The sequence below is a fragment of the Lentinus tigrinus genome (assembly GCF_003813185.1).
Source record: "Lentinus tigrinus ALCF2SS1-7 unplaced genomic scaffold L226scaffold_43, whole genome shotgun sequence".
Lineage (NCBI taxonomy): Eukaryota > Fungi > Basidiomycota > Agaricomycetes > Polyporales > Polyporaceae > Lentinus > Lentinus tigrinus.
This window is the reverse complement of record NW_027137952.1, coordinates 228,011-252,925: the sequence shown is the minus strand read 5'-3', so window position 1 is coordinate 252,925 and position 24,915 is coordinate 228,011. Positions and strand designations below refer to the sequence as shown.

General features: G+C 54.3%; 10 protein-coding genes across 10 annotated transcripts; 6 read left to right on the top strand and 4 right to left on the bottom strand.

Annotated features, from left to right (window-relative positions):
- Positions 1 to 633: 633 nt before the first annotated feature.
- L226DRAFT_575343 (Ribonuclease/ribotoxin) lies at positions 634 to 1,305 on the top strand (the record flags this gene model as incomplete). Its single annotated transcript, XM_067685176.1, has 5 exons — positions 634 to 742; positions 803 to 887; positions 956 to 986; positions 1,053 to 1,179; positions 1,241 to 1,305. The coding sequence occupies 5 exons, from the start codon at positions 634 to 636 to the stop codon at positions 1,303 to 1,305; spliced, it is 417 nt and encodes a 138-aa protein (XP_067530450.1).
- Positions 1,306 to 3,201: 1,896 nt separating this feature from the next.
- Positions 3,202 to 4,311, top strand: L226DRAFT_471237 (uncharacterized protein; the record flags this gene model as incomplete). The annotated part of the gene is made up of 5 exons (XM_067676365.1): positions 3,202 to 3,342; positions 3,391 to 3,431; positions 3,492 to 3,583; positions 3,636 to 3,710; positions 3,770 to 4,311. The coding sequence occupies 5 exons, from the start codon at positions 3,202 to 3,204 to the stop codon at positions 4,309 to 4,311; spliced, it is 891 nt and encodes a 296-aa protein (XP_067530449.1).
- A 1,212-nt stretch (positions 4,312 to 5,523) lies between these two features.
- L226DRAFT_515361 (uncharacterized protein) lies at positions 5,524 to 6,628 on the top strand (the record flags this gene model as incomplete). Its single annotated transcript, XM_067678439.1, has 4 exons — positions 5,524 to 5,670; positions 5,730 to 6,088; positions 6,144 to 6,264; positions 6,320 to 6,628. The coding sequence occupies 4 exons, from the start codon at positions 5,524 to 5,526 to the stop codon at positions 6,626 to 6,628; spliced, it is 936 nt and encodes a 311-aa protein (XP_067530448.1).
- Positions 6,629 to 7,083: 455 nt separating this feature from the next.
- Positions 7,084 to 7,597, bottom strand: L226DRAFT_548029 (uncharacterized protein; the record flags this gene model as incomplete). The annotated part of the gene is made up of 2 exons (XM_067682555.1): positions 7,084 to 7,446; positions 7,517 to 7,597. The coding sequence occupies 2 exons, from the start codon at positions 7,595 to 7,597 to the stop codon at positions 7,084 to 7,086; spliced, it is 444 nt and encodes a 147-aa protein (XP_067530447.1).
- A 1,427-nt stretch (positions 7,598 to 9,024) lies between these two features.
- On the bottom strand, positions 9,025 to 10,392 carry L226DRAFT_555058 (uncharacterized protein; the record flags this gene model as incomplete). Its single annotated transcript, XM_067683036.1, has 4 exons — positions 9,025 to 9,307; positions 9,376 to 9,500; positions 9,582 to 10,273; positions 10,331 to 10,392. The coding sequence occupies 4 exons, from the start codon at positions 10,390 to 10,392 to the stop codon at positions 9,296 to 9,298; spliced, it is 891 nt and encodes a 296-aa protein (XP_067530446.1). The 3' UTR covers positions 9,025 to 9,295.
- Positions 10,393 to 11,368: 976 nt separating this feature from the next.
- Positions 11,369 to 12,635, top strand: L226DRAFT_471208 (uncharacterized protein; the record flags this gene model as incomplete). Its single annotated transcript, XM_067676361.1, has 4 exons — positions 11,369 to 11,509; positions 11,564 to 11,623; positions 11,677 to 11,950; positions 12,007 to 12,635. The coding sequence occupies 4 exons, from the start codon at positions 11,369 to 11,371 to the stop codon at positions 12,633 to 12,635; spliced, it is 1,104 nt and encodes a 367-aa protein (XP_067530445.1).
- A 665-nt stretch (positions 12,636 to 13,300) lies between these two features.
- Positions 13,301 to 15,806, top strand: L226DRAFT_616622 (alpha/beta-hydrolase; the record flags this gene model as incomplete). The annotated part of the gene is made up of 16 exons (XM_067686935.1): positions 13,301 to 13,320; positions 13,392 to 13,614; positions 13,664 to 13,860; positions 13,911 to 13,975; positions 14,032 to 14,044; positions 14,096 to 14,123; positions 14,179 to 14,253; positions 14,313 to 14,320; positions 14,377 to 14,442; positions 14,504 to 14,573; positions 14,632 to 14,830; positions 14,898 to 14,982; positions 15,040 to 15,109; positions 15,148 to 15,401; positions 15,464 to 15,498; positions 15,558 to 15,806. Exons 2-16 carry the CDS (start codon positions 13,418 to 13,420, stop codon positions 15,804 to 15,806), a joined length of 1,611 nt encoding a protein of 536 aa, XP_067530444.1. The 5' UTR covers positions 13,301 to 13,320; positions 13,392 to 13,417.
- Positions 15,807 to 16,623: 817 nt separating this feature from the next.
- On the top strand, positions 16,624 to 19,438 carry L226DRAFT_616621 (alpha/beta-hydrolase). The gene is made up of 16 exons (XM_067686934.1): positions 16,624 to 16,701; positions 16,764 to 16,885; positions 16,937 to 17,154; positions 17,202 to 17,398; positions 17,452 to 17,516; positions 17,568 to 17,580; positions 17,634 to 17,661; positions 17,715 to 17,789; positions 17,846 to 17,853; positions 17,908 to 17,973; positions 18,028 to 18,097; positions 18,152 to 18,501; positions 18,563 to 18,614; positions 18,664 to 18,917; positions 18,976 to 19,010; positions 19,085 to 19,438. Exons 3-16 carry the CDS (start codon positions 16,958 to 16,960, stop codon positions 19,331 to 19,333), a joined length of 1,659 nt encoding a protein of 552 aa, XP_067530443.1. The 5' UTR covers positions 16,624 to 16,701; positions 16,764 to 16,885; positions 16,937 to 16,957; the 3' UTR covers positions 19,334 to 19,438.
- Positions 19,439 to 19,681: 243 nt separating this feature from the next.
- Positions 19,682 to 20,201, bottom strand: L226DRAFT_575337 (uncharacterized protein; the record flags this gene model as incomplete). The annotated part of the gene is made up of 2 exons (XM_067685175.1): positions 19,682 to 20,044; positions 20,118 to 20,201. 2 exons carry the CDS (start codon positions 20,199 to 20,201, stop codon positions 19,682 to 19,684), a joined length of 447 nt encoding a protein of 148 aa, XP_067530442.1.
- A 1,055-nt stretch (positions 20,202 to 21,256) lies between these two features.
- Positions 21,257 to 22,571, bottom strand: L226DRAFT_266406 (uncharacterized protein). The gene is made up of 6 exons (XM_067673430.1): positions 22,538 to 22,571; positions 22,320 to 22,478; positions 22,044 to 22,267; positions 21,872 to 21,989; positions 21,531 to 21,569; positions 21,257 to 21,469 (listed from the first exon to the last, which is right to left on the bottom strand). Exons 2-6 carry the CDS (start codon positions 22,356 to 22,358, stop codon positions 21,434 to 21,436), a joined length of 456 nt encoding a protein of 151 aa, XP_067530441.1. The 5' UTR covers positions 22,359 to 22,478; positions 22,538 to 22,571; the 3' UTR covers positions 21,257 to 21,433.
- Positions 22,572 to 24,915: the final 2,344 nt, after the last annotated feature.

Below are 24,915 nucleotides of genomic sequence, written 5' to 3'. Positions count from 1 at the left end.
TAGGTCATGGATGTGCAATTCACTGGCTGTCATCACGTGTATCGGTGGATTTATTTCTAGATGTCTTCCAAGCATGCGCTTTTAGCGTTGGCTAAGTCTGTGGCTACACGCGCTGAATGGAACTCGGTGAATCGTGCAGTGTCTGACATCTGCAAGGCAAGCATCCCGCGCATATATTGGGTTCTACCAGACGCTGACTTGCATTCCTATGCCATGGGCAAGCGTCGTTACTATCCAGTGATTCCGACAACAGTACTGTGGTTACTTATCAAAATCCCAGATCTGGCTAGTGCAGCCACGAATCTTCGGATTCCCCTGCTTCACGGTATCAGTGCGGAGGATGTAGCCTTGACTTTGCTCGGGTAGGGTGAGTTCTCCGGCAGGTATTCTGTTCTTACCTGTAGCCAACGCCACTACGTGCAGCAGATGACCCCATGTCACGGATGATATAGCGAACCTGAACATACTGCATGGAAGCGAATCAGATCACGTTGCTCCCATTCGTCGTGTCTAAGCACATGTATAACTATAGGTGAGCGTTAGTTCCTCATCGCGTCTTCTATTAAATATGGGAGGTTTGATCTGACTTGAGAGCAGGGCCCGCTCCTCCAGTCTTCCCCGTAAGAAATCAACATGAAGTTCGCCTTCACCTCCGCCATTGTGTCCACCGTGCTGGTCATCGCGGGCTTGGCAGACCTCGGCTCTGCTCAGAGTCCCCTCGCAAGCTGCCGTTGCCCGGCAGGTTAGTCTCCAGCTATCCTTTCTTGACGATGTATACGCTGACTACCATCTCACATCCCAGCTGGCACTCCAGCCAGGACCTACAGTCGTGCTCAGATCGGCGCGGCGGTTACCGCCGGCGCACAGGCTCCACCAAGGACCATCGGGTGAGTAGCCACATCGGACAGCCCTCTCTGTAGGCACCGTGACGCCTCATTCGCGTATGGCGAACCAGGAACTACCCACACACGTTTGGAAACTTCGAAGTGAGTGTTGACGCGAAGAAATCACGGTTCGCAATGGTGATAGCATTATCTAACTCATCGACTCAGCGCATTCTATTCGCAACCTGCACTGGGCAGACTTTGAACGAATTCCCCATCTTGACCACTGGCCCGTTCACGGGAAGGGGTCCGGGTCCCGACCGAGTTATCTATACGAGTTCAGGCCAGTTCTGCGGTAAGTAAGGCAGTGTTTCGGCGCGCGTGTGTTGATTTCAAGCGTTGTGTCGGACCTACAGGTTGCATCACCCACACTGGCGCACCTACTGCTGGTGGGTTCGTGCCCTGTCTCTTCACCGTCTGAGTGGAAGAACCTTCCCAGGAGGCACCGTACGCAGTTTTGGAGATAGGCGAGGCAAGGCCAAAGTCACGGTGTCGGTTGAGTAGTACATATATAACTTGGTCACATTCACGAACACCGCGAGTCCACCATTAGATGAAATGCAAGGTGATGCTCCCGTCAAGTTCTGTCGACTCTGATTCACATCGTAGCCTTGGTTTCACTTGCAATAGGCCCATCCTCGTTAGATCTAACATGTTCTAGACAGACTCTTCAGCCTAGAGAGAACTTAACTGCGGCAAACCGCGCCGCCCGGTACGCAGCTCCGTAACCAGCAACTTGGGTCCGACATTGAGTGTGATTGACCTTCTCAGTCCTCTGCCTCATCGTGCATACGGTCGCTTGCTTGAAGACCTCGGGATCGTGTGTCCGAACCCTTGTCTCTGTGATGATCACGTCAATGTTAGAGGTGAGTCTCACTTCAAGTGGCGGCCTCCATCAGTAATTTCAGATTTATCTGAACGTCTGGCGCGCGGGCGCTAAACGCCTTCGACCTCGACCGCGCACATGTTTTCTCCGTAGCTCATTCTCCTCCCTATCTCTGAACTTGAAACTCTATGAACCACGTCATTCAACCATACCAGACCTCTGGGCAACGTCAGAATTCATGAATTGCGAGAACATCTGGCCATGTTGGGTCAACAATGGCCAACGGTCTCTGGGCTATTCCTCCACACCGTGACAAAACTGTGGACATTGCGCTATGTTGGGAGGTCTTCCGGAGGGGGAGGAAGGTATAGAGAGCCGTTGTATTGAGGTATGTAGCATAACAACGATGTTCAGATTTTGTCTGAAGGACCCAACGTCTGACCGTCTGAATGCGTCTGAATGCGTCTGAAACATCTGATTCAGACGTTTCAGACGCGTTCAGACGCGTTCAGAAAAATCTGGAATTACTGATGTCGAGACCGAAGTCGCCGGGCTGACTTCCTGTCTTGTTGATCTGCAAATCGCTATTACTGGAAACCTTGCGGTCCTCGACTCGGGCGCACATCTTCGGGCTCTCGACGCACTTCTCGATGGGCGCACCTTCACAGGTCTTCGAGTTGTCGCTGTAATTCCGCTAACGAGAGTCTATCCCACATTCTCAGGCACGTACATCCACCACCGAAGGTTGTAGGAACCCATATGCCGAAAACTTGCTAGTGTGGTCAGGTGTACCTGCTCTGTTCGTGCGTTCTATATGCGCACACTTTCCTAGATGACGGTCAGACTTATGTGCGTTATGCCTCAGAGCAGACTGAGAAACCTGAGCCCTGGATGGATATCTGTCCCCAGTCTATCGCCGTCAATATTCCGAGCTGATGGGGGTTCCGCTCCCAGCTGAACAATCCTGATATACCTAGTGAGTTGGACGCGCTCGGCAGCATGCATGACACTCACATGTCCTTGTTTCAGTTTATGGCTATAAGGGCGCTCCGCACAAGACACGGTGTCCCGAGCACCATCACCATATGACTGGTGGTGGTCCGAACAGAACGATGACCTCCGAGGTCAGAAATGAGATATCAGACTGGCATAGTCCTATAGAGAGGCAGAGACTCTGATCTCGAGGGCGGCCCGTTTCCAGTCGTGTTCGACAGCGGCGCCATCGCTCGCTTCCGTCCCGTCTGGTGTGTACAGCACCAGAGGATGAAGATTCTTGCTTCACACGGGTAAATCCCGCTCTCTGCAACGCGCGTTGACCCATTGCTTCGCCCATTGCTTCCGACTTCTGATGATGTCTAGGATAAAACCGACCCAACGGGTCCTATCCTCAGTTCACGCTGCGCATCCCTCCTCTCCTCTACGGACAACCCAGCTCGATTCAACACGATGTCCACGCCACTATCCGGGACAGGATCGAGTACGCATGTCAAGATGACACGTGCCATTGAAGGCTCCGAACAATTCTACAGTCCCGACAGCGAGCAACTCCAGTTCTTCAGGGACGCAACAGGCATCGCAGACGAAGCGGAGCTCAAGAAACACATCATAAACGTGCAACAGGAGGGCTACAAGGTAGGCGGACTTTTCACGACCGGAGACTGCGGACTGACCCTTTGATAGGTCCATGCGTACCCATGTATCTACAACTTCTCGTTCATCAAGTGCGTACTGCTCACACTGCGGATATGACCGTGATTTGGTTGATGTATAGTATATACTAGGTTGACCCTCGCCCGTCTATCGGCATACAGCCGCGTTCTGGAGTTCGGGAAGTTGCGGAAGAACGCGATTTTCTTAGACGTGGGGTGCTGCTGTGAGTGCGTTCGCCCCCCGACAATTAAAGTGGTGATGAATAAGCTTCTCAGTTGGGAATGATGTCAGGAAGGCGATCATGGACGGGTTCCCCATGGAGAGGGTTATATGCACGGATCTGCTTCCTGGTGCGTTCCATTCAATCATCCATGGCTGTGTCACTTCGGTCTGACAGTCTGTCCGTCAGACTTCTGGATGCTCGGTCACAAACTCTTCAGGACAACGCCCGAGACGTACCCTGTCGCGTTCCTCGCAGGCGATATCCTTGACCCGGATTTTCTGAAGCCTGCCGATCCCTTCTACGTGGCACCTCCATCCGAGCAGGAGCCTGAAGTCTCCGCAATCGGCTCCCTCTCTCCATTGCATGGCCACGTTGCCGTCATCAGCATTTGCAACGTCTTCCACCTATTCGACACGGAAGAGGCGCAGACGCGACTCGCACGCGCCCTCGCCAGCTTGTTATCGCCCCAGCCAGGATCCATGATCATAGGAACCCACGCTGCACGACCAGAGCACGGCTCGAGGCTCGAGAAAGTAGAAAAGGATCATTTGCACCATGTCACGGTTTACTACCACTCGCCCGAGAGTTGGAAAGCACTGTGTAATGGGGAGATCTTCCGGCGGGGAACCGTGAAGGTTGAGGCGCGGCTCATCGAGCACGAAGTGAACAACAGCATCATGGGAGAGGTCAAATATTGGTTCATGGATTGGTCCGTTACTAGGCTGTGATAGAGTTTGTCTTCGACCCACGTAGTTGCGTCTTGTCCTGTCATCCATGTATCACCTCGCGTTGTGTATTCTAAAGTTCGTTAAAGGACCGATCTTGTTCCGACCGATTTCGACCAGCTCCGCTCCGTGGCTTATGGGCGCCTGGACAGTGTTCAACACCATACTACGCCCTACTCGCCCTCTCATATCTCTGTATCGGCCACTTTAGGGTATCGAATCTCTCTGTACCTTTGATTTTGATTGATTTGTTCCAAGTTGTGTCTGAGGGAGCCTGAGTCTCTCGATACCCTGCGCGAGAATCAGTACGTATCTCGTACTTTCAAAGCTTCATGCGGTTCACCAGAGGTGCTTATGCTACACACAAAGCTGAGATGGACTCTTCAGCAGTGATCGGCCATGGGATGATCTCCATGAAGACGAAGTGAATCCAGAATTTGTGAGCCGATCTCGTCTCTCCTACGGCATTCAGAGAAGACTTCACGATGAAGTGTGTAGGGCACAACTTGCACGGCAGGGATCCCAGCGATTTCGACGACCAAAAGGCGTGCCAACGGGGGGAAAGACACCGCGAGAGGTTACCTTTCGGCCGCCTTTTCGCCGATTTCGAGACAAAGGAATAACTTTTGGACGTCTGGACGGTTGCTTTGTGAAACGGGACAACGGCGTCCAGGCGAATATCGCTCGACTTCTCGCCCGTCTGAAATGCAAGTGTCCCTGCAGTGTTGATGGAGGTACTGTACTTTGCAGAGAAGCTCGGGAAGGACTCCGTGACGTACGAGGACCTGTTCGAGACGTCGTTGACTACTTGAAGAATGCTAACGCGGCGAATACCTGTCTCTGATCCGGCGCGCAGGCATTCTGGCAATGAACAGGAGCACCGCGACGATGTTCGGCTGAGCCACTGCTAGGCTGTAATGTCCTGTCAGCACCGGGTCGTTTCAGATGACTGCCATACCCCAATCCCATTCTCTATGTCACTAATTACGAAGCTTCTTCCCAGACTGATTGCAACTCCGGAGAACCATTCATCGTTGTGCGTTTTCTGTAATGGCCGCTCATGGCTTCCTCATAGCTAATCGCTTCGATACAGGTCGTATGCAGGACCCTCAGGGCAAAATTTCTTCAAGCGAAAATGCTTGAGATTGAGGCATTGGTATATGAACCACACACCTGCCGAGTAAGCTCGATGAGCAGTCCACAGCTGTACGAGCCATGTCTCAGTCAGAAGCCCCGCCTACCCTGACCATCCAACAACTCAAGAGCGAGCTTTTGACACATCCGCTCATGCTGTCCGTGGGCAGTTTCAGTCTGTCTACCTTTATGTCGCGTTCGATCTACGGAGTTGTTGACTGGCGTCCCGTGGGTGTTCGATCTCATATATGCCTCCTTCCTCACATCACACACTGACTCAGTATCAGGTACTCATATGTGTATCTTCCGACATCCTCGCAATCGGGATGGATCATTACTTCGACCAGGCGCCGATGCACTCGTACGCGCTCGAGACCCACAACGCGCAGATGAGGACAGTCTTCCGGAAGGCAAAGGTCCTCCTACTCAGCAGTGCGAGCCTCCTCGTCTTCTCCCTCATCATGTCTCCGCTGTCTACGTGGATGATGGTCGCAATCTTCTTTGGGCCCGCTTTCGTGTGGGACTTCAACCTCTTCATGATGGGAGGCAGGCAACGGGACTCGCCGAAGACTACTACGCAGAAGAAAGCTTTCACGATCAAGCGTATTCCTGGCACCAAGGCGATACTGATCGGTATCATCCGAGGGTAAGTCTAGGTGTCGGCCGTACTCGCACTTGCAATAATTCTGAGCCCATCCTAGCTGCGGTACCTTCGCTATCGTACGCTCTGTCCTTGGGATGACCTCTCCATCGCATAGTCATTCCGTTTGGACTCCCGCTCAAATCGTCATCTGGTCGACGATCAACCGGGCGTGCCATGCTGTAAGTCTCTTCAGTATATGTTTCGTACACTTCCGTCTCATGAGCACATCATCAGGTCATGGCCGACGTCCGCGACTTCCACGAGGACTGGGAAAAGAAGGTGCCCACCATCCCCGTTCTTCTAAAGAGCGTGTTCCGGACGAAAATATTCCTTACTGCTATCCACCTCTTCACCATGATGTTTTATGCGAATAACCCCTACATCGTCTTCTCCTCCCTCTACGCTACTGTACTCGTGTGGTTTCTAAACGAGAACACCCCCCGGGGGTTATACCGACTGAGCTTCCACTCGCAGACTATCACTGCCCTTTTGTACGCCTTTGTCGAACTTGGGAAGACCTATTTCTCGTATCAGAGTGTCTAGTCATATGTTACTCGTTCAAGTTATGTTGTCGTTATTCCTATCTTGGCAATGGACGTACTACTCTATCCTGTGATCCGGATCCAGCGAGGGGGTTCGTTGTGGCGGTGAGGACTCGCAAGTCAGGATGAGGTCATGCCTGATTGAGTCGTCCTGGGAAGGGCCGTTGCCAGGGTGTTTCAAACGACATTCCCCGGATGTACTACGAGGGCTTCGAGACTGGTCGGAGACGTCATGGACGAGGCTGGCACTCAGCGAGTAATATGCATCCACGAAATCAACGTCTCTTCAATATATATCTGCATCCCGATCTTTACACCTAGTAGTACACGCATACAGCACAACGATACCGAGTTCCTGCAGTCCTGTAGGAGCAGCCCTTATGAATGAGCGGTCATAAACTTCAAAAGCACAAATGAAATGGTTCTCACCCCTTGGTGGGCTTCTGTGCATGACCCTCACGAGGGCGGGACGATGATGGACGCCGTGCCCGGAGTGAAGCAGAACCCGTTATCAAGGCGGGTGCCACAGCTGGAGAGCTGGTTGCAGCTCCCGCCGCATCCGCCGCGGTCGCAGAAACCGACGTTGGCAGTCGCCGCGAGGCAGGTCGTGTCCGGAGCGGCGAGGCACGCCGCGCCACCGTTGTACACGGTGCAGCTGCCGCCGCAGACGTTCTGGGTGCGGGCGTTACAGTAGGTGACCATGATGTTCTCGGCCGCACGCGGGACGGAGCCATTGATGGGCTGCCCGATGTAGGTGATCTCGGCGTCGGTCGTCTCGAGCCACTTGAGGAACTCGTCGGTGCTGACGATGCTGGCGACCTGCGGGGGTGGAAGAGGTAGTCAGTACAAATGGCCGAGTTGGGGGCCGGGTTAGATGACAGGGACTGACCGGGGCAGGGTTCGCGGTCACTTGGAAGACCATCGCAGTGACGACAGCGAAGACCGTAGTGAACTTGGTCGTGAACTGCATGATAGAGTCGAAGCTTGGGTAGTAGTCCTGGCTTGTGTTGCTGAACTGTAGTTCTGCTTCGAGCCGTCAGGCCTTTTAACCCTCGCTGAGATGCTGCGTCCGTCGCAGTACCCCTAAGGACACATGCTATACATCGACCACAAAAACGTTGCGGTGAATTAGCTGCATGCCAACAATCACCTCAGCGCGGCCGCCTGCAGTGCTGCAATCCCGGCCTGCGTAACCTACATGAGAGACGTGCCTGGACGAACGTGGACTCGACCTTGTCATGTGGGTCCCCGACCGTTAGGAATTTTATAAGTGTGCACTGCTAAGCAATGTATGTAGCATGGCAAGGTGACGACAAGACTTACCAACGGGTCTCATCCGGATCTCATGCGGCGTATTGATCATGTAGGTCTTCCCAGAAAGCCAGTTGCTTGCACAGAAAGTCATGACTATGCAGGGCCGCAGGGAGGGCACCTGCGAGGATCGACAAGGTCCCAGGAAGAGGGTCGCAAAGTCATAGTTCAATAATCCTTCAAGGTTGTGTTAGAACCGATCATTCTGAATTGCATATCATAGCTGCATAACGAATACACGCACCGCGTACAGAGGACGTAGCCCCAGCTGCCCGGTAGAAACCCTAAACCTTGATGACAGGTGCTCTCGCCACCAGCGTCAGAAATGTGCGGATCCTGGATGCAGTAGGGGTTAAGACGACTCATAATCATCGCCAAGGATGGTCGAACCAATAGCCATACGAACCCGGACCACGTCGGGGTTTGTGGCATTGATCTCGGGCCACAAATCGAATTAACGCGAATCCCACAGTGGCTGAAGGACCTGCGCTAAGCTATGAAGCGTGAGTTCAAAACGATACTTCAAATAGAAACCAGTGCGCAATGTCGTACATAGAGCGTCGCGGCCCAACCTGGCGCCGTCTGAGCCGCGAGCGCACTCGACGTGAACTGTGTGGTGGCACTTACGCCAAGAATAGGCATGAGACTCAATAGACGGCGGTGCGGGAAAAGAGGTGCGGACTCACAGCCACTTAGCCAGTTGCACTCACACGGGGCGCGGAATGACGCAGAGATCCAGGTTCTCGGCAGGCGCTAGTACGTACACGACGACCAGTCGGAACGCCGGAACAAGGGAATGCACTGAAGCAAGCCCACAGGAAGAACAAGCGTTCACTCCCCTTCTCCGGTGGCTTGGCGCGGCGAACCTCGTCTCGCATGTTCAGACATTGGCGGTCGATGATCCGACGGCAAATTCTGCTGTTCACTATAAGGCAGGACAAGGCGCACCTAGGCGCACCCGCGATATCGATCTTACCGTCAGAGAGACGCAGACGATCCAATCGGACAGTCGCGCCGCGCTGGAGGCTAGACGTACTGGATTAGAATGGAGGTTCCAGATGCTGTCACGGGCCACGGCGGTATCGTGTCATGTCTTCTGTTCGCGGCCTTCGTGCGTTAGCTCGCATTGGTGCAAGCTTGGGACCGTGGAGTAGCGGCATCTTGTCCAAGGAGCCGAGAAGTCTGAAGTAATCGTACGATATGATAGCTGGACGACATACTTACACACAGTGACCGGATCATGATGGAAGTAATGGAGGAATCATGGAGGCGCAGATGAGAGACATGTGCATACCCCGAAACTTCAGTTGAACGATAGACTCCGCGAAGAAAGCTTCCGCGCCAAGTTACTGGATTATCAGATGGTCCTCTATCGTTCGATGAAGCACAATATCAGACCGTCTCACGATAGACAAGCTCGTAAATTTTCGCACTGACCTTCACAGCAGACCATGCCCGCGTCACTTCCTGGACCCGAGACTGCAGCTTGATGCGACAGTCTGGACAGGATATCCCCGTACATGTACGCTCGAACGCGGATTGGAGGGCATCGGTTGATATACCTGCGACGCGGGAAGGTGATGAGCACACTCAGCGTAACAACATCCGAAACAGCGCAGATGAATGCTCCAAACCTTACTCACTCGGGCACGCGTCCCATACGAGCTGCGCAGTAGCCAACGCCCACGATGTCGTCAGCTCGTCTCGTGAAGCGATATTGCAGGTGAGCGTCGGGGGATGCTTGGCTGGTGGGTCCAGAACAATGCCCTTGAGTGCCAGGAGCCGGTTCTGTTGAAGATCGAGTATGCGCTTGAAGTAGACCGGGCCCATCTGCAGCGCCAGCTCGTCCGTCAACTGTGATGGGCTAAATGCAAGGAGGTGCGCAGAGACGGCGACAGCGACGTCTTCTAGCTCGTATTGACCCGCTGAAGCATATATGTCTATGGCATGAAGCGGAGCCTGAGCGAGTAGCAGATCGAAGAGTGGTAGCGGTGCGACGGCCAGTGTAGGAAGTGACGCCCCGTACTTGACTAGCGCTGCCAGAGCAACGACGACGTCCTCAAATTCTGGCTCATATACTATGCATGACCAGCCGTAGAGCACGTTGAGTACGACATTCATAACTGCGGCGGTTTCCATCACGACGAGGGTGTTCACCGGGGATGCAAGCGCGCGGTTGAAAGCATTGGTCGAGAGGGCCAGAATGCTGCGAGTGTGGACGTGGAAATGCACTGCATCGGAAGTGACGATGAGGAGGTCGGGTGCAGCGCCATCAACGAGTTCAGATGGCGTGAACGCAGTCGATATGGATAATCCAAGAGGTACGCTCTGAGAGCTCACAGGATGAGCATTCTGTCGTGAGGAGTAAGTTGCAGGAAAGCTGTCGTGATACCAGCCTGAGACACTGACCGAGGGCGGATGAAAGGTCTCCGTCTTTTGGCGTAGAGAGTCCATTGTGCGAACAAGATGAGAGATCGGAAGCTGGCACACTAGCCTATATGTCTTCTGGCTGGCTGCCACCCAGCCGGAGTCGAGGTGTGATCGTCAGGGCTAGGACTAGACTTGCATTTCCGCCAGGAAGAGCGGAGAAAAAGGTCTCCGTGAGCGCGTTCATGACACATCAGAGTCATCTGAACGGGTACGAGAACTCGGCGCAGGGGATGACATCAGTAGTGACCGGTGCCGCTCATGGTTGATTGTGGGATGTAGGTTGCTGTGTGTAGAGGAGTTCATGTGTTGTTTCACATTATTGTAATTGCCTAGAAGAGCAGGTCGGCAGAGGAATTCACACGTTGTCAAACTCACCGAGTGGCATGAATTGAGGGTGCTGAGTCTCCTGCGTCCTTGCATCGCGAAGGAGGGCAGTCCGTGATAGCTGTGGACGCTGATACCAGGTGACGTTAGCTCGTTGGTCAAAGTTTGGGACAACGCTTATATGCAGAGAGGTATTCAAGAGGACCAGACGTACACATACACACGCTGGTACAGACCGTGTTGTTTAGTACAGATATTGTCAGGTGCGATATCCCAAGTAAGCCGTATGAGTACGCAATACTTACCAAGTCTTCCGGAGTGTGAATCCCTTGTGTCGGGCGCTCCGAACCTGAATAGTCTTGCAGACATGGCCAGGACAAGAGATCATTCTACCCATTTGCAAACTAGACTTGAGACCGAGTCAGAGGCCACCGCCCGTCGTGGTGAGTGGTTACCTGTGGTTACTGCAAGACTTAGAGCGATGTGCAACGACAGACGACAGACGCTCACGTGGGGCCTGGGCCGTTGCAGAGAGTCATGTGACTTTACACGCCTGCGCGACGGGAGTCGCGAGGCCTGAGTCTTGCTGCAGTCTGCTAGATCTCCGACTCTGACCCCTCGCGTCCATCCTCCTCGTTCGCACTCGTCGGAACGTATTCAGGACCAACGCACACCTATGACAGACAACTTGCACACCAGTGCCCAAGCGACTTCGGATACCAAGAGGCGTAAGGTCGAAGTGGACGTAGCGATGTCGGGACAGACGAAGATGGATCGGGGTAAAGGGGTGGTTACCGACAAGGCTAAGGCAAACTATGTACGTCCATGTCAACAGCTCGTTGCGTGGGTCTCGAAGGTCACGCATTTTCAGCTTTCTGGCCAGCTACGAGTTCGTCTACAGTATGCGAAGCTGAAGGTCGAGCATGGATGGGTGCGTGAACCTTGTCTCGTGTGGCCAGGACGTGCAGTGAACTTCCACAACAGCAAAGACAAACCCTGAACGAGGTAGAGAACCTGTATTTTCGACATACACACCTCACGCGTCCATACCCTGTCATCTCACCAGGCGGCCGTCGGAATGGTCGCACCCTATCCGTTCACGCGTTCGCGAGCAATCCTCCCCACCAAGAGTTCATGCCCTCGTCATCGAGCGCAGTGCGTGAGCAATCTCTCAGTGCCGCTGCCACGCAGATCTTTGCCACTACGAGCGCAGGCGCAGGCCCCAGTTCGCGGACAAATGCAACGCTGAGCGGCTCGTGTGCGTTTGTCCTGCTCCTTCGTTTGTGTCCTACCAGCTGATAGATCGCCTTGTAGCATCATCATCAAGCATTGACTCTGCGTCCACCCCCTCCATACCATCAACCCCCAATCCCGACGCGAGCCGGGTCGCAACGCCCTTCGCGCCTCATGTCGGTTTCGGCTCGGTCACCCGCTACCCCATTACCCGCTCCGATTCTACCTCAACAGTCATCATGGAGTCAATGCCGAGCTTATACAACTCAGCTGGTCCCGCATCAAGGAACAAACTTGCAGCGACGCCTTTGTCGTCCGCGCAGAGTTCCTTCCGAGAACCTTTCGACCCCATGGAGCCCACCGAACAGCTAGACTCACAGCTGGCAGCGTTGCGCTCGATTATCACCGCCTCCTCCATGCCCATACCCTTACCTCCACCGAACTCCGCATCCGGACCAGATTCTCCTGCACCCTCAATGTCCTCTGCGACTGCCGCAGTGGTCAGCTCAAGTGGGGGCCTGACATACGATGCGTTCTGGTCCGCGCACAGCTCAGGGACAACCTCGTATCGCTCGCTACTGGCAGTGCACACCGCGCGCGCTGCCACGCCCAGCCCCTCGCCATTGCAAGCGCACGGGAGCGCGCCCGCCGTGTTGGGGCCGAGCGCGGCTGCAAATCGCGGGACTGATCCGCAGGAGGGCGCGACATAGTATGCATGGGGCCGGATGTATGGGTTTCTGGGGACATTCTCCGTATCTATCCTATACCATCATCTATCTCGGGCATTATATTATACTAATCCTTGACATCATCGTTCAATGATGGTCCTCGTGAGACCTTGTGGTCTAGCATGTCGAGTCCGCCACAAGCCCTATGCTACAAGTACAGTCTGGGTCCAAACTCATCGACTGTCGTACAACGCCTGAAGCGGAGTTGACCTAATAAAGCTCGGAAGGTACGTATTTCCTGGCTTGTGTCTGTGGGCTCTCGATCATTACTGACCAAGGTGTAACAGCATACGATAATTACGGGTACAGAATAGTACAAATACGATGGTCATGTCGAGGCGGTCTTGACCGTTGAAGACGCGATCGCTCGCCGCACTAGTGTGTGCGGGGCGGCGCAGAAGCAAGGGAAGACGCGCAGTAACCGCGTATTCATGTGGATAATCCACCAGTCTTGCGCGTCACATATCGCATGGAGAGTAACGGGGTGATCCGAAGCAGGCTGGAGGGAAGGAGCGGAGCCGACCTGCCCTAGAAGAGAGCTAGTGGCGGATGATGTTGTGCCTTTGCGTTCATCGTGCCTTCTAACATGATGTCCCAGTGTGCTCAGGAAGGATATGCTTGATGCATTTCTACATGGACCCATTCAGTGGCTCGTACGTCGACATTAGTGAGGTGTAGGTGGGACTTACAACTTAACAATTGTCCCTCATTCCCTCTGGGTGTGAAATCCTCTCATAGTCGAAGCCGACACATTCGTTCTCAACATGCTCTTGGGACTGCTGTCCCTGCTCTCCGTCGCTACACACGTGTGGTCCTCCCCGGTTACAACTGGGGGCGCTCAGTGTACTCCCTCCAACACGTCTACGTGCATGGTCGCCATACAAATCGACAATGCCACTGTCATCGGTGTCTCAGACGGCACGACGAGCTCGTTCCTCGGTATCTCCTTCGCTCAGCCTCCGTGAGTGCTTATAGCTCCTACCTAGTGGACGCTGCTGATCATTTTTCAGTATTGGCGAGCTTCGGCTCAATCTGCCTCAACCGGCCAGACCGTACACAGGCGTCGTGAACGCGACTGCGTTCGGGAACCAGTGCTACAACTCCCTCCAAGCCGGCAGCCTCCCTTTTCCCAGCTGGGAGACTCCCGAGATGCTCAACTACTTCCGGGTCTTCGAGAACTTTGCTACTTCGCAGTTCAGCGAGGACTGTGAGTCGCCACGTTCAACTGCGCGACACTGACCGACTTCGGGTCACCAGGTCTCAACTTGAACGTCATTGCGCCTGCAAGTATCCCTCCTGGCCGTCGATTGCCCGTTGTGGCAGTACGTGTTGCCGCCTTCCTTGCATGGCTGTGGAAGTATTGACTCTAGCTTCGCAGTACATCTTTTTTGGTAAGTGCAAGCTTAATGGATGGTCTATCCGGTCGCTGACAGAACGTGCAGGCGCGTTCAAATTTGGTAGCAGTGCTGAGTGCGTCACTCTGGAACTCTATCGGATGAGTTTGTGTCTCATGCTCAGTTCGCAGTGTTGACGGTCGCATAATGGTGCAACGCTCGATCCAGATGGGGGAGCCTATCATTTTCGTGTCTATGAATCATCGGTATCGTTATTTACTGTGATCACATTTAGATCTTTGGTCTGATCTCTTGCGCCTTGAAGTCTAGGACGTGCGTTTGAACGATGCGGAGTCTTTAGCTTGCTGACGTCTGACTTTCACTACCAGCGTATGGCTTCCTCGGCGGCGGGGAGGTGAAAGCTGCAGGGATCGGCAACCTTGGTCTCCAAGATCGTAAGTGAAGTCGTGTCTAGTATCTCCACCTCTGTCGATGACTCACGGTTTGCTCTGATAGAGCGTGAGGCTCTCCGATGGATCCAGAAATACATCCACACATTTGGCGGAGATTCCGGCCGAGTGACCTTGTGAGTGAAGCCTCCTACCATGGGGACTCATTTTGAACTCGCCTTGTCACCACGGCAGATTGGGCTTCAGCTCTGGAGCAGTCTCCGCTGCCCTGCAAATGGTCGCCAACGAAGGAGATACCGAAGGCCTTTTCCACGCCGTGTGGGCCCAGTCGGGGGCTGTCCAGCCTGTGGGATGGATTGACGCAGCCGCCCCTCAGCAGTCCTATGACGCGTTTGTCTCTAGGGTCAACTGCTCTGGCGCCGCGGACACTCTGGTCTGCCTAAGGACAGCTCCTGTGGATGCTATCAAACGTTGCGGGCGGATTGGACTTCAATTGGCAGCCTCATGCGGACGGCACCTTCATCAGAGACCTTCCGCAGCCGGCCATGGTCCGCGGTGATATCGCCAGAGTTCCCGTGGTCGCAGGTGAGCGTTTATGCCAACCAGTGCGTCTGCTTTACGCTGAAATCTTTTGGGTACCAGGGAATGCGGAGGATGAAGGAACCATTTTCACTTTGGATTTCCCCAACGGGACGCAAGTAGCCTTCCGCCGGTATGCCCTGCCAATGTTACTGACGCTGCTGCCCTCAGCACCGAAGCCCAGTTCGAGCAGCTCATCAGAGCGAGCTTCTTCCCCAACATCAGTGACGTTGAGATGAGTCGTCTGCTGCAACTGTATCCGGACGATCCTGCTCAGGGTGCCCCGTACGGCACAGGAGACGAGTTCCAGTTTGTGTCGATGTGGAAACGCATTGCGTCTCTGATGGGCGACGCCGGGGTCATTGCTATACGCCGGCTGTTCGTCGAGACTGTTGCTGCTTTCGGCCAGCGTGCGTGGACGTACAGTGCGTTCTCCTCACGGACCTCGACGTTTCGGACTTGGCAGGCTGCTGACACTGCCCTGCAGTCTATCGCCGTGACAAAGTCTACGGATGGGGATCGGTACAGTCATACTCCTCAACTACCGCCGGATTAGATAGCTGACGCATCCTGAATAACAGACTCACGGTTCCGAGATCCCGGACATGTACGGCGGTGGGGATCTGGCCGACCTCCTTATCCGCTTCGCGAACAACCATAATCCCAACAGGCCGTCGTCGGAGTTGTACTGGTCGCCCTACAATCTCGCGACCAGGCCGATGCTGGACTTTTATGGGAATGACTCGCTCAAGCTCTCGAATGACACCTACAGGCAGGACGCCATTCGGCTTGTGGAGAAGTTGGGCTTGGAGGGACCATGGCCGTTCTGAGGCCTGGTCGAATTATGGAATGATACTCTTGTCGACCTGTTCATCCATTGTGCTAGAATCGCGGTAGTATCTGAACATACCCGTGAGGAACTTGAACCTTCAGCATGCGGGAGGAAGTAGTCAAAATGTACCCCATCCCACCTCATGTTCCAGTCGAGATGCGAAGACCGGCCTCAAGGGGTTGTCTCAGATTGATTGACCGACGATCTCCGATCAATAAAGCAAGACCTCGCTTGTTACCTGCCAGTGTACTCCGAAGCGCCCACATCTGCCTGCCAGCGACAACGGAACCAATTCCCCCACGGGTTCGTCAGACGTGCTCCGTCTTGCGCCGCAATATATCATATGGTGCGTAAGCTCTCCGGTGAATAGTCAAATGTTACTGGTCCTACGTCCCCATTCAGAATCAGCAAGGCCAATTCTCGCCCAAGGACCTATGAACTGGATCCGAGTCTGGCCTCCCTTCGCTTGTTCCCTACCGGTTGCGCACCAAGATACTTCGACGATACCACCTCTGGGCCTCTGGAGCTCATAAAACGGGAACATTGTGATGATCTTCGTGTCTGAGTCGAGGAACAGTGGCATGGCGAACGGTTTAGTCTTGCCTGTAGGGCCAGTTCACCACCTGGGTATTCAAACCCAATGACAGCGCCTTCGCAACGTCCACCTTACCTCCAGATGCCTCGGTAGAGAGGTGGAAGACCACTGCATCTGCGCGCATCATTGCTGAGTTGTATCAGCGCTCCGTGCTTGCAGGCTTCCGAGACAGTCCTGAGTTTTGCGGAGCGGGCGGCGCAGTTGCGGACGCGAACATGGTGGTGGATACGTCTGGTGCTCCAAGCAAGTGCGGGATCGTTCCCCAGGCTGTTTCGACTCAGTAATTAATGTGGATTTGGTGATTTGGTGCGAGAATTTTGTTGCGTCGATTCATATTCTGACGTGCCACGTTGGTTCCAGTATCCACGGCTCGCAGTAAGCATGGCTCATGTCGCTGATGGACGTCTCGAAGCTCGATGCATGCTCACATCGACCCATCTGGCCGCTCGTACGAGGACCGGCAGTGAGCGGATTTAAGCTCGGTACGCTATCTTCGCCTTGCTTTGTCCGCTCCGTCTTTACTCAAGGTGTAGGTCAGCACGCTATCTCCCGACATGGTCTTAGCAATTCTGTCCCTGCTATCCGTTGCTACACATGTGTGGTGCTCGCCGGTTGCAACTGGGAGTGTTCGGTGTACTCCTTCCAATGCCTCCACTTGTCCCGTCACCGCACAGCTTGACAGTGCCACTGTCGTTGGTGTGTCCGATGGTATGACGAGCTCGTATCTCTGTATACCATTCGCTCAGCCTCCGTGGGTGCTGTCTCTCTCACCCATGGGATCTACTGACGAAGATCTAGTGTTGGCAAGCTTCGGTTCAACATCCCGGAGCCAATAGGACCGTATACAGGGCTTCTGAACGCTACTGGGTTCGGAAATCAATGCTACAACTCTCTCACCACTCATAGCTTCCCCTCGCCGGACTGGGTCACTCCGGAAATGGCAGACTACTTCAAGATCTTCAATGGCATCACTACCTCCCCGTTCGACGAGGATTGTAAGTACACCCCACGGGATGAGAAGTGCAAATCACGAAATTGATGTGACCAGGTCTCAACTTGAACGTCATCGCTCCTGCGAGTATCCTGCCCGGCCGTAAACTGCCCGTGGTCGCAGTACGTGTGATGATCCTACAGTTCATACAAGTGTTGACTCTAGCATCCCAGTACATCTTTTTTGGTGACCTCATCGTATGCTTGACGCATAATTCAGCTGCTAATAGGACTGCTCAGGAGCGTTCAAGTTTGGAAGCGGCGGCGAGTAGGTCAACGTGAATCCTGATTGTGCGGACTCTATCTCATACTGTGATGCAGCGTCGACGGCCGCACAATCGTGCAACGCTCTATTGAAATGGGTGAACCTGTGATTTTCGTGTCTATGAATCATCGGTGAGGCGCGCTCCATATATTTCTTGACCAGTCGTTTCTCTAACACCTGCATATAGCTTAGGGCGTGCGTATCTCATACTGAGCATGGAGCTGTCTGCTGATTGTAACTTCCATCCAGCTTACGGCTTCCTCGGAGGTAAGGAAGTGAAGGCTGCGAAGATCGGCAACCTTGGGTTACAAGATCGTGAGTATCATGCCATCCCACTGTTCATTTCGAGAATTCACATCTTCCCTATAGAACGCGAGGCTTTTCGATGGATAAAAAAATACATTCATGTATTCGGTGGAGACTCCAATCGCGTGACATTGTGAGTAGATCATCTCATGAACCTTCCCTCGTACTAATTGCGGCACAATAACAGATTGGGACTCAGCTCTGGAGGTATCTCGTCCACGCTACAGATGATCGCCAACGGTGCCGACACCGAGGGTCTCTTCCACGCCGTGTGGGCGGAGTCTGGGAGTGTCCTGCCTCTGGGATGGATTGACCAGCCCGCGACGCAGCAGTCCTACGATAATCTCATCTCTAGGATAAACTGTTCGGATGCAATGGACACATTGGCGTGTCTGCGAGCTGCGCCGGTGGACGCTATCAACGCCGCAGGCGCGCTGGACATCAGCTGGCAACCCCATGCGGATGGCACGTTCATCAAGGACCTTCCCCAATCGGCCTTGGTCAGTGGAGATATTGCAAAGCTTCCTGTGGTTGCAGGTGAGTAAATCCCGACATCATTCAACTCCTGAGTGGCATGAACCGCTCGCATGGTGAATAGGGAACGCTGAGGATGAAGGGACGATCTTCAATATTGGCTATCAGAACGTAACGTGAGCATTAGTTGTCGTAAGATGTGCTCATACTCACACTACTCCGTAGGACCGTGGCCCAGCTTGAAGCAGCCATTAGAGCCAATTTTTACGCCGACATCAGCGACAGCGATATGCAACGCCTCCTTCAGCTCTATCCGAACGACGCTGCGAAAGGCGCGCCGTACGGCACTGGAGATCAATTTGAGTTCACGCCCATGTGGAAGCGCATCGGTGCGCTGATGGGTGATATAAACGTCATCGCCATACGCCGTCTCTTCGTCGAGAGACTTGCGCTTCAGGGCCAGAACGTATGGACCTACAGTGCGTTTATTCACGCCTCGTGTCATGGCGGGCTTGACCACTCACATTGCTTTGACAGTATATCGCCGCAACAAGGTGTCTGCTTGGGGATCGGTACGCTCCAACTTCCTACCCTCCACTTTGCGGCAGCTCAACAAACGAACTAACTGACCGATTCTGCCGAACAGACTCATGGTTCCGAGATACCGAACATGTACGGCGGCGGAGACATGACGGACCTCCTCATCCACTTTGCGAACACTCACGATCCGAACGGGCTCCCCCAGAAGCCGTACTGGCCACAGTACGATCTCGCTACCCGGCCGATGCTGGACTTCTATGGGAACGACTCGCTCCGCATATCAACTGATACGTATCGACAAGAGGCCATCCAGTTTGTCATTGAGCAGGGATTGGAGCACCCGTGGCCTGTCTAGATCTCGGCCCGCGACTTCTGGACGACACGCAGAGGTTCATGTCCTGCAGTGCGTCTACGTAGTGATAGTCGTTGTTTCACTCTTTGCAATGTTACTTGACCGCTCCGACTGTACGACACATGCCCTGAGCTTGTATCCGGCAGCTATGTCCTACTTTCAACGATCACTTCAACAAGTATACATACATCAACTATCACCCATACTGTCCCCGACGACTACTCTGTACACAAGGGTGTTACACCAGACACGACATCATACGTCACGGATATCGCTGTGAGGTGTAACTCTTCAGAAACGTCACCGGCACAGCAGAGCCTTAGTACCCACCTCATGGGTTGCCATTCCCGTTCAAGACGGCGGGACGATGATGGACGCGGTGCCCGGGGTGAAGCAGAACCCGTTGTCGAGGTGGGTCCCGCAGGTCGAGAGCTGATTGCAGCTCCCGCCGCATCCACCGCGGTCGCAGAAGCCGACGTTGGCGGTCGCCGAGAGGCAGGCGGTGCCCCCGGCGGCGAGGCACGCCGCGGGGCCGTTGTACACGGTGCAGGTGCCTCCGCACACGTTCTGGGTGCGCTTGTTGCAGTAGGTGACCATGACGTCCTGGGCCGCGCGCGGGACGGAGCCGTTGATGGGCTTGCCGATGTAGGTGATATCGGCGTCGGTGGTGTCGAGCCACTTGAGGAACTCGTCGGTGCTGACGACGCTGGCAACCTATGGAGGGAGAAGAGGGAACAAGCAGTGAGTCGTGGAGCATCATTTTGGGACATTCTGAGGAGAGACGTACGGGCGCAGGGCTCGCGGCGACTTGAGAGACCATCGCAGCGACGACGGCGACGGCGAGAGCGTTGAACTTGGCGGTGAACTGCATGATGAGTCTGAAGCTTGGCTGGTAGAGTAGTTCTGGCTGGGCTGCTGGAACTGTCGTTCTACCTTGACTTCGTCGTCCTTTTATCCTCGTTTCCATACTGCGTACCTCGCAGTAGAGTCTCTGGACTGATGCTATGCATTGCCAACACAGACATTGCGGTGGGAGTCTACTGCGTCCACCGCACCCCAATAATCACCTCGGCGCCGCCGCTTGCGGTGCTGCAACCCGGGTACATGCACCTCCCTAGGCGATAGGAACCTGTACGAACGTTAATGTCAGCTTTATTCGTGGTGTCCGAATGAGACACTTACTACGGAGGACCATGTGAATGCGGTGTGCAACAGGGGTTGGTGGAGGTCGTGGCACAACGTAGTGACTGGGGAGGTGCATCGGCTCGCCTCGTTCGCCTCCGAGGGCGCCAGTATCACCTTGAATGACTTCTTCCAAAGCTTGAGAGGCTGATAAACTATGGGTCCGGAAGGTTTCATGGGCGGTGAATACCCACAATCGACGAAGCATGCGATGCTCGTGCAATCATGTTTCAACAAGATGCTCTGAATGGCCAGTCAGTACTGTGTCTCTCAACTGGATAACGTAGTGTACGCACTGCATTGAACGATCCAGGGTCCCAGCTGCCCGGTCGCAACCCTAAAGCTTGTGTGCACAACGTGCGCTCCGCCACAACCGTCATTCAGGCCACAACCGTCATTCAGGCGCCAAGTACGGTTGCAGTAGGGCCTAAAGGGACTCAGCGTGCACTGATCCTCCTCATTGAGAGCATAGATGTACGCACGGTCGAGGCCAAGGTGGTCCCGCTGAGCACATGATGAGCCAAGAATATGCCACGGTCACTAGGGGTTGACATGAAGTGTAAGTTCAAAACAAAAACCTCATCAGAATAGCAGTGCTCATGATCGTGCATAGGGCGTCCGTGTAGCCTCGTCCTCCGATTGAGCGGCCGCTGCGTTCACCACAGCTCCACAGCACATTGTTGGAAGCCGGCCCGGATCCAATACCGCATCTTTGAGCGATACTCACCTCACAAGCCATGCATCGCACTCTCCCGGGACGATGGAAAGGAATGTCCCTCTGCTCGGAAGGTTCAAGGTGAGGCAGGAGGAGCGCATAACCCGTGACGCAGTAGCATCACCCGGTTTCACTCCACATCCCAGCCGCCGCATTGTCGTCCCTGAGTCGGCCCGCAGACGAGGTGCGTCTGAGCTACGTAGCGGCTAATGGAGGATGGGACGGACGACGGCCATTATCCGCTAAAGTGTTGAACATCACGTTAGAAGCAGAGTCCTAAAAATCGACAGAACACACACGTACCACATCCATATTGGCCTGACAGGGGCACTGAACCAGCCACTGGCAATCCATGAGCTGCAATACAGAGTGAGCGCGAGTCCTCGCTACCGTCGTCATCGAATTCTATGCGCAAATCACTACACGGATGTAGTAAAGGAAAAGAAGGATAAGAGAACTTCTTCCGGCGAGACTAAAGGCCCTATTCAGCTTCGCATCTGCGCCAGATAAAGCAAGGTAGATAGCGTACCTTCGGACTTTGAACGTGTTCGAAGAAGATGAACGACGGCGTAACGGGAGCATCATACTATGCGGACACTCACTGCGAGAATGTCAAGTTTGCACGTATCGGGCGCAAAGCTGACTGTTATCTTGAGTGCTCGACTAGCTTGTAGTCTATAGTCAACACGTGACCGGCCTGTTCGGTCCAGCCACCTTGATGCCATCTCAACATAGCACTGCCAGAGTCTCATTCCTGGGCGTCTGGAAAGTACGCATCAGCTGATGGAAGGCGGGACGAGCGGACGAGCGACATACCCGTTAAGGCAACGGCGGCGGGGCTCACGACGAGGGGGTGCGTGAATGCGAGGATCTATATCTCTCTCCAAGTGATGGACATGAGGTCCCTTATACTCGACAGCACGACAAGTGATAGACTTCCCTTTGACTTGAATCCCCGCCCGCCCAACGCTTGGATCGCCGGAGTCTGAAGGGAGTGCGCGCATCGGGACGGGCGCTGCGCGCTTAATGGGCGCCGCAGTCTGGGGTTTAGTATGGGCGGCGATTTCACCCCCAGATACCGATTCTACGAGCCTGCTGGACGATATCTGCTACCTGAGACCTTTGTGCCATTTCCTGAGTGCAGAAAAGCGGGCGTGTGCGTCTTGGGATGGAGGAGTGCGTCCCGTCTCAGCACTGCCGCCCCGCTCCGCAGCGACCTGATATGGCAATAAGCCGACGTTCCCCATATTCCTCATTGCTTGCTCGTCAGCAACACAACGTGCTCGGGGCAACTGCAAGCCCGAACTGACCGTGTTCCCCATTTGCACACCTGGATGAGTCTGGGACTCAGGTGCGCCCCATCATCTCGTAGTGCCACAAAGCGATAAATGCAGACTGCGGCATCTGAAGAACTTGGACGCGGCGGATGGAGACAGCGAGTATTTGTCTCATAGTCGAATCGCGATGAACAGCTCTGCAGATAGAAGTTCGTTAGTACACTCGGGAAAACCGTATCTGTCTGACGTGCATGGAACTCGTTTCCGACCAGAGGACCAATACGCGCGATGCGGAAAACTCACCCATTCGCAGCTGCGACAGCCTGCATCATCCTCCTGTACACTTAGTTGTAGAGAACATGGCGACGTGCGTATGTCTCCATCCTACCATTTGCAAATCGCAGTTCTGACGAGGCGACGCAGGGTTCTACCAGTGATACATGAGAATGACGGAATGAGCATTCTCTCCAAAGAAGGCAGACTGAATGGCCTGTGTCGCGAGTGCGCAGTCCACTTCTCCTACTACCCGAGTGTCACCGAGCATCAAGGGCCTGCCTGAGGCAGTTCACGGTTCGAGAACGCCATGTAACGATGGATGTTAGGCTCGCATCAAACCCCTCGTCGCACTAACGCACCTCTTCAAACCGAATCGCCGCGCACCATGATGTTGCCGTACGAAAATGTCGAGCCTCCCGAGGCACACGATACCCAAAATTCGTACCTGGTGTACACGGTCAGTTGTCTGAGGATATGTGGCTCTCGCAATTGAGCGAAGGGGTGATGTTGCGGCGGTGCCAGTGATGAATCTGCCAGCAAGTTGCGAGTGGACAGCCACCAGCGCTTACATACCCGATCTGGATCGCCTTGAGGCTCGCACTGCTGGCAACGGCGGTTGAATCGTCACGAGTACCCTCTCTCTTGTTCCGTCATGTGCTATCTCCGGAATTTCTCGCGACCACTAGGTGGTTCACGTTATCCAAGCGGATGCAATAACCAGATCATCTACACGGTGCTGCTGCCGCGTCTCGGCTCTTCTCGATATGCTCGTATTTACGTGTTTCACGACCCCATCCTTCGCTAGGTCCGACTGGCAGAATCGCGTCGGTGCTTGTAGATCCACAGCGAGGTGCCGTCTAGCTTACGACGTTTTTCGTCTTGGAAACTGACGGGCAGATGGTGCGTGCGTCTCGGAAATAGACTACGCGGTAACAAGGTGCAAGACGTCCAGTGCCAATCGGCAACTGGGCCACACGCTAGCATGAAGAAACGCTGGAACTTCAGGCTGTGCCCTGGGTATATAGCACATTGCACGATTCCGGCATCTGCACATCTCTACCGCCAACCCTTCAAGTTCACCCTTATCGTACAGGTGCGTTCCACGTCCACCAGTGTCATCGTACTAGGAATCCGTGTAGTAGTTGGGTGACTCGATGCATATCCTCGCACACTCAGCTATTCTGCGTTCCGGCTTTCTCGGAATGCGATCAGGAGCGTGCTTCGAGAAGTCCCGCATGAGACCGCAGAAGCGGACATAATAATCGGCGCGGACGACTCCGAACACAGGTAGCTGATGATATCACTTCGAACCCGGCACCGAACATCTCACGCCTCCATTGAAGGAAAGGAGCTCGTGGGTACTTCTTCTCGTAACCGGTTTCCACCGCCGAGCTGGGGACAAGAAGCCATCCTCAGGGCTCTGCTTTGTCCGGAGTCCGTACACTTCGGATTTGCGTTTTCGCGGGAGTCGTGCATCACCACAGAAGGTGCTATGCTCCGTACCGCACTGGGTCTCGTCCGGCTGTGACTCTACCGCACGAAGTACGGGTTGCAAGGATACCCGTCACCCGCCAATATCAAGCCAGACGTTGACCAATGTGTCATCTACTAATAGCAAAGCCGAACATATCTTCGATCGTTTCCGGCACTCCGATGGTCCACAGTCCTCACGCCTTCGCAGACAAGGCATTTTGAAATGATGGAAGCTGCGGGCCCGCCATAATGGGCGAGCGAATAAGGTTACTGACCGGCAATTACTGATATCCCTTGTGGAGTGCAGCATGTCGACAGTTGGATCACTGAAGATCCCGTCGGGCCAGATGACTACATAGAGGGGCTCATAAACCATCGCAGGTTCCGCAGGGACCCTCACAGCCATCTGTCAACACAGCTCTCCCGGTTCAGCAAAATCACGACTAGCCTGTTTCACGGCATGCGATCTTTCGTTGTCGACCCCTCCCCGATTTTGTCTGCACTAGGTGATAAGATCCTACTTGGGGGATCTGCTGTGCGGCGGCAGACGAGGATATTTAATAGGTTAGTGTTCGACCGAGGCCCGCCACCACAAGCCAACGCTGACACCGCACTCTATTCCTCAATCTAGCCTTGCCACTGACACCACGCACTCTCCAGAC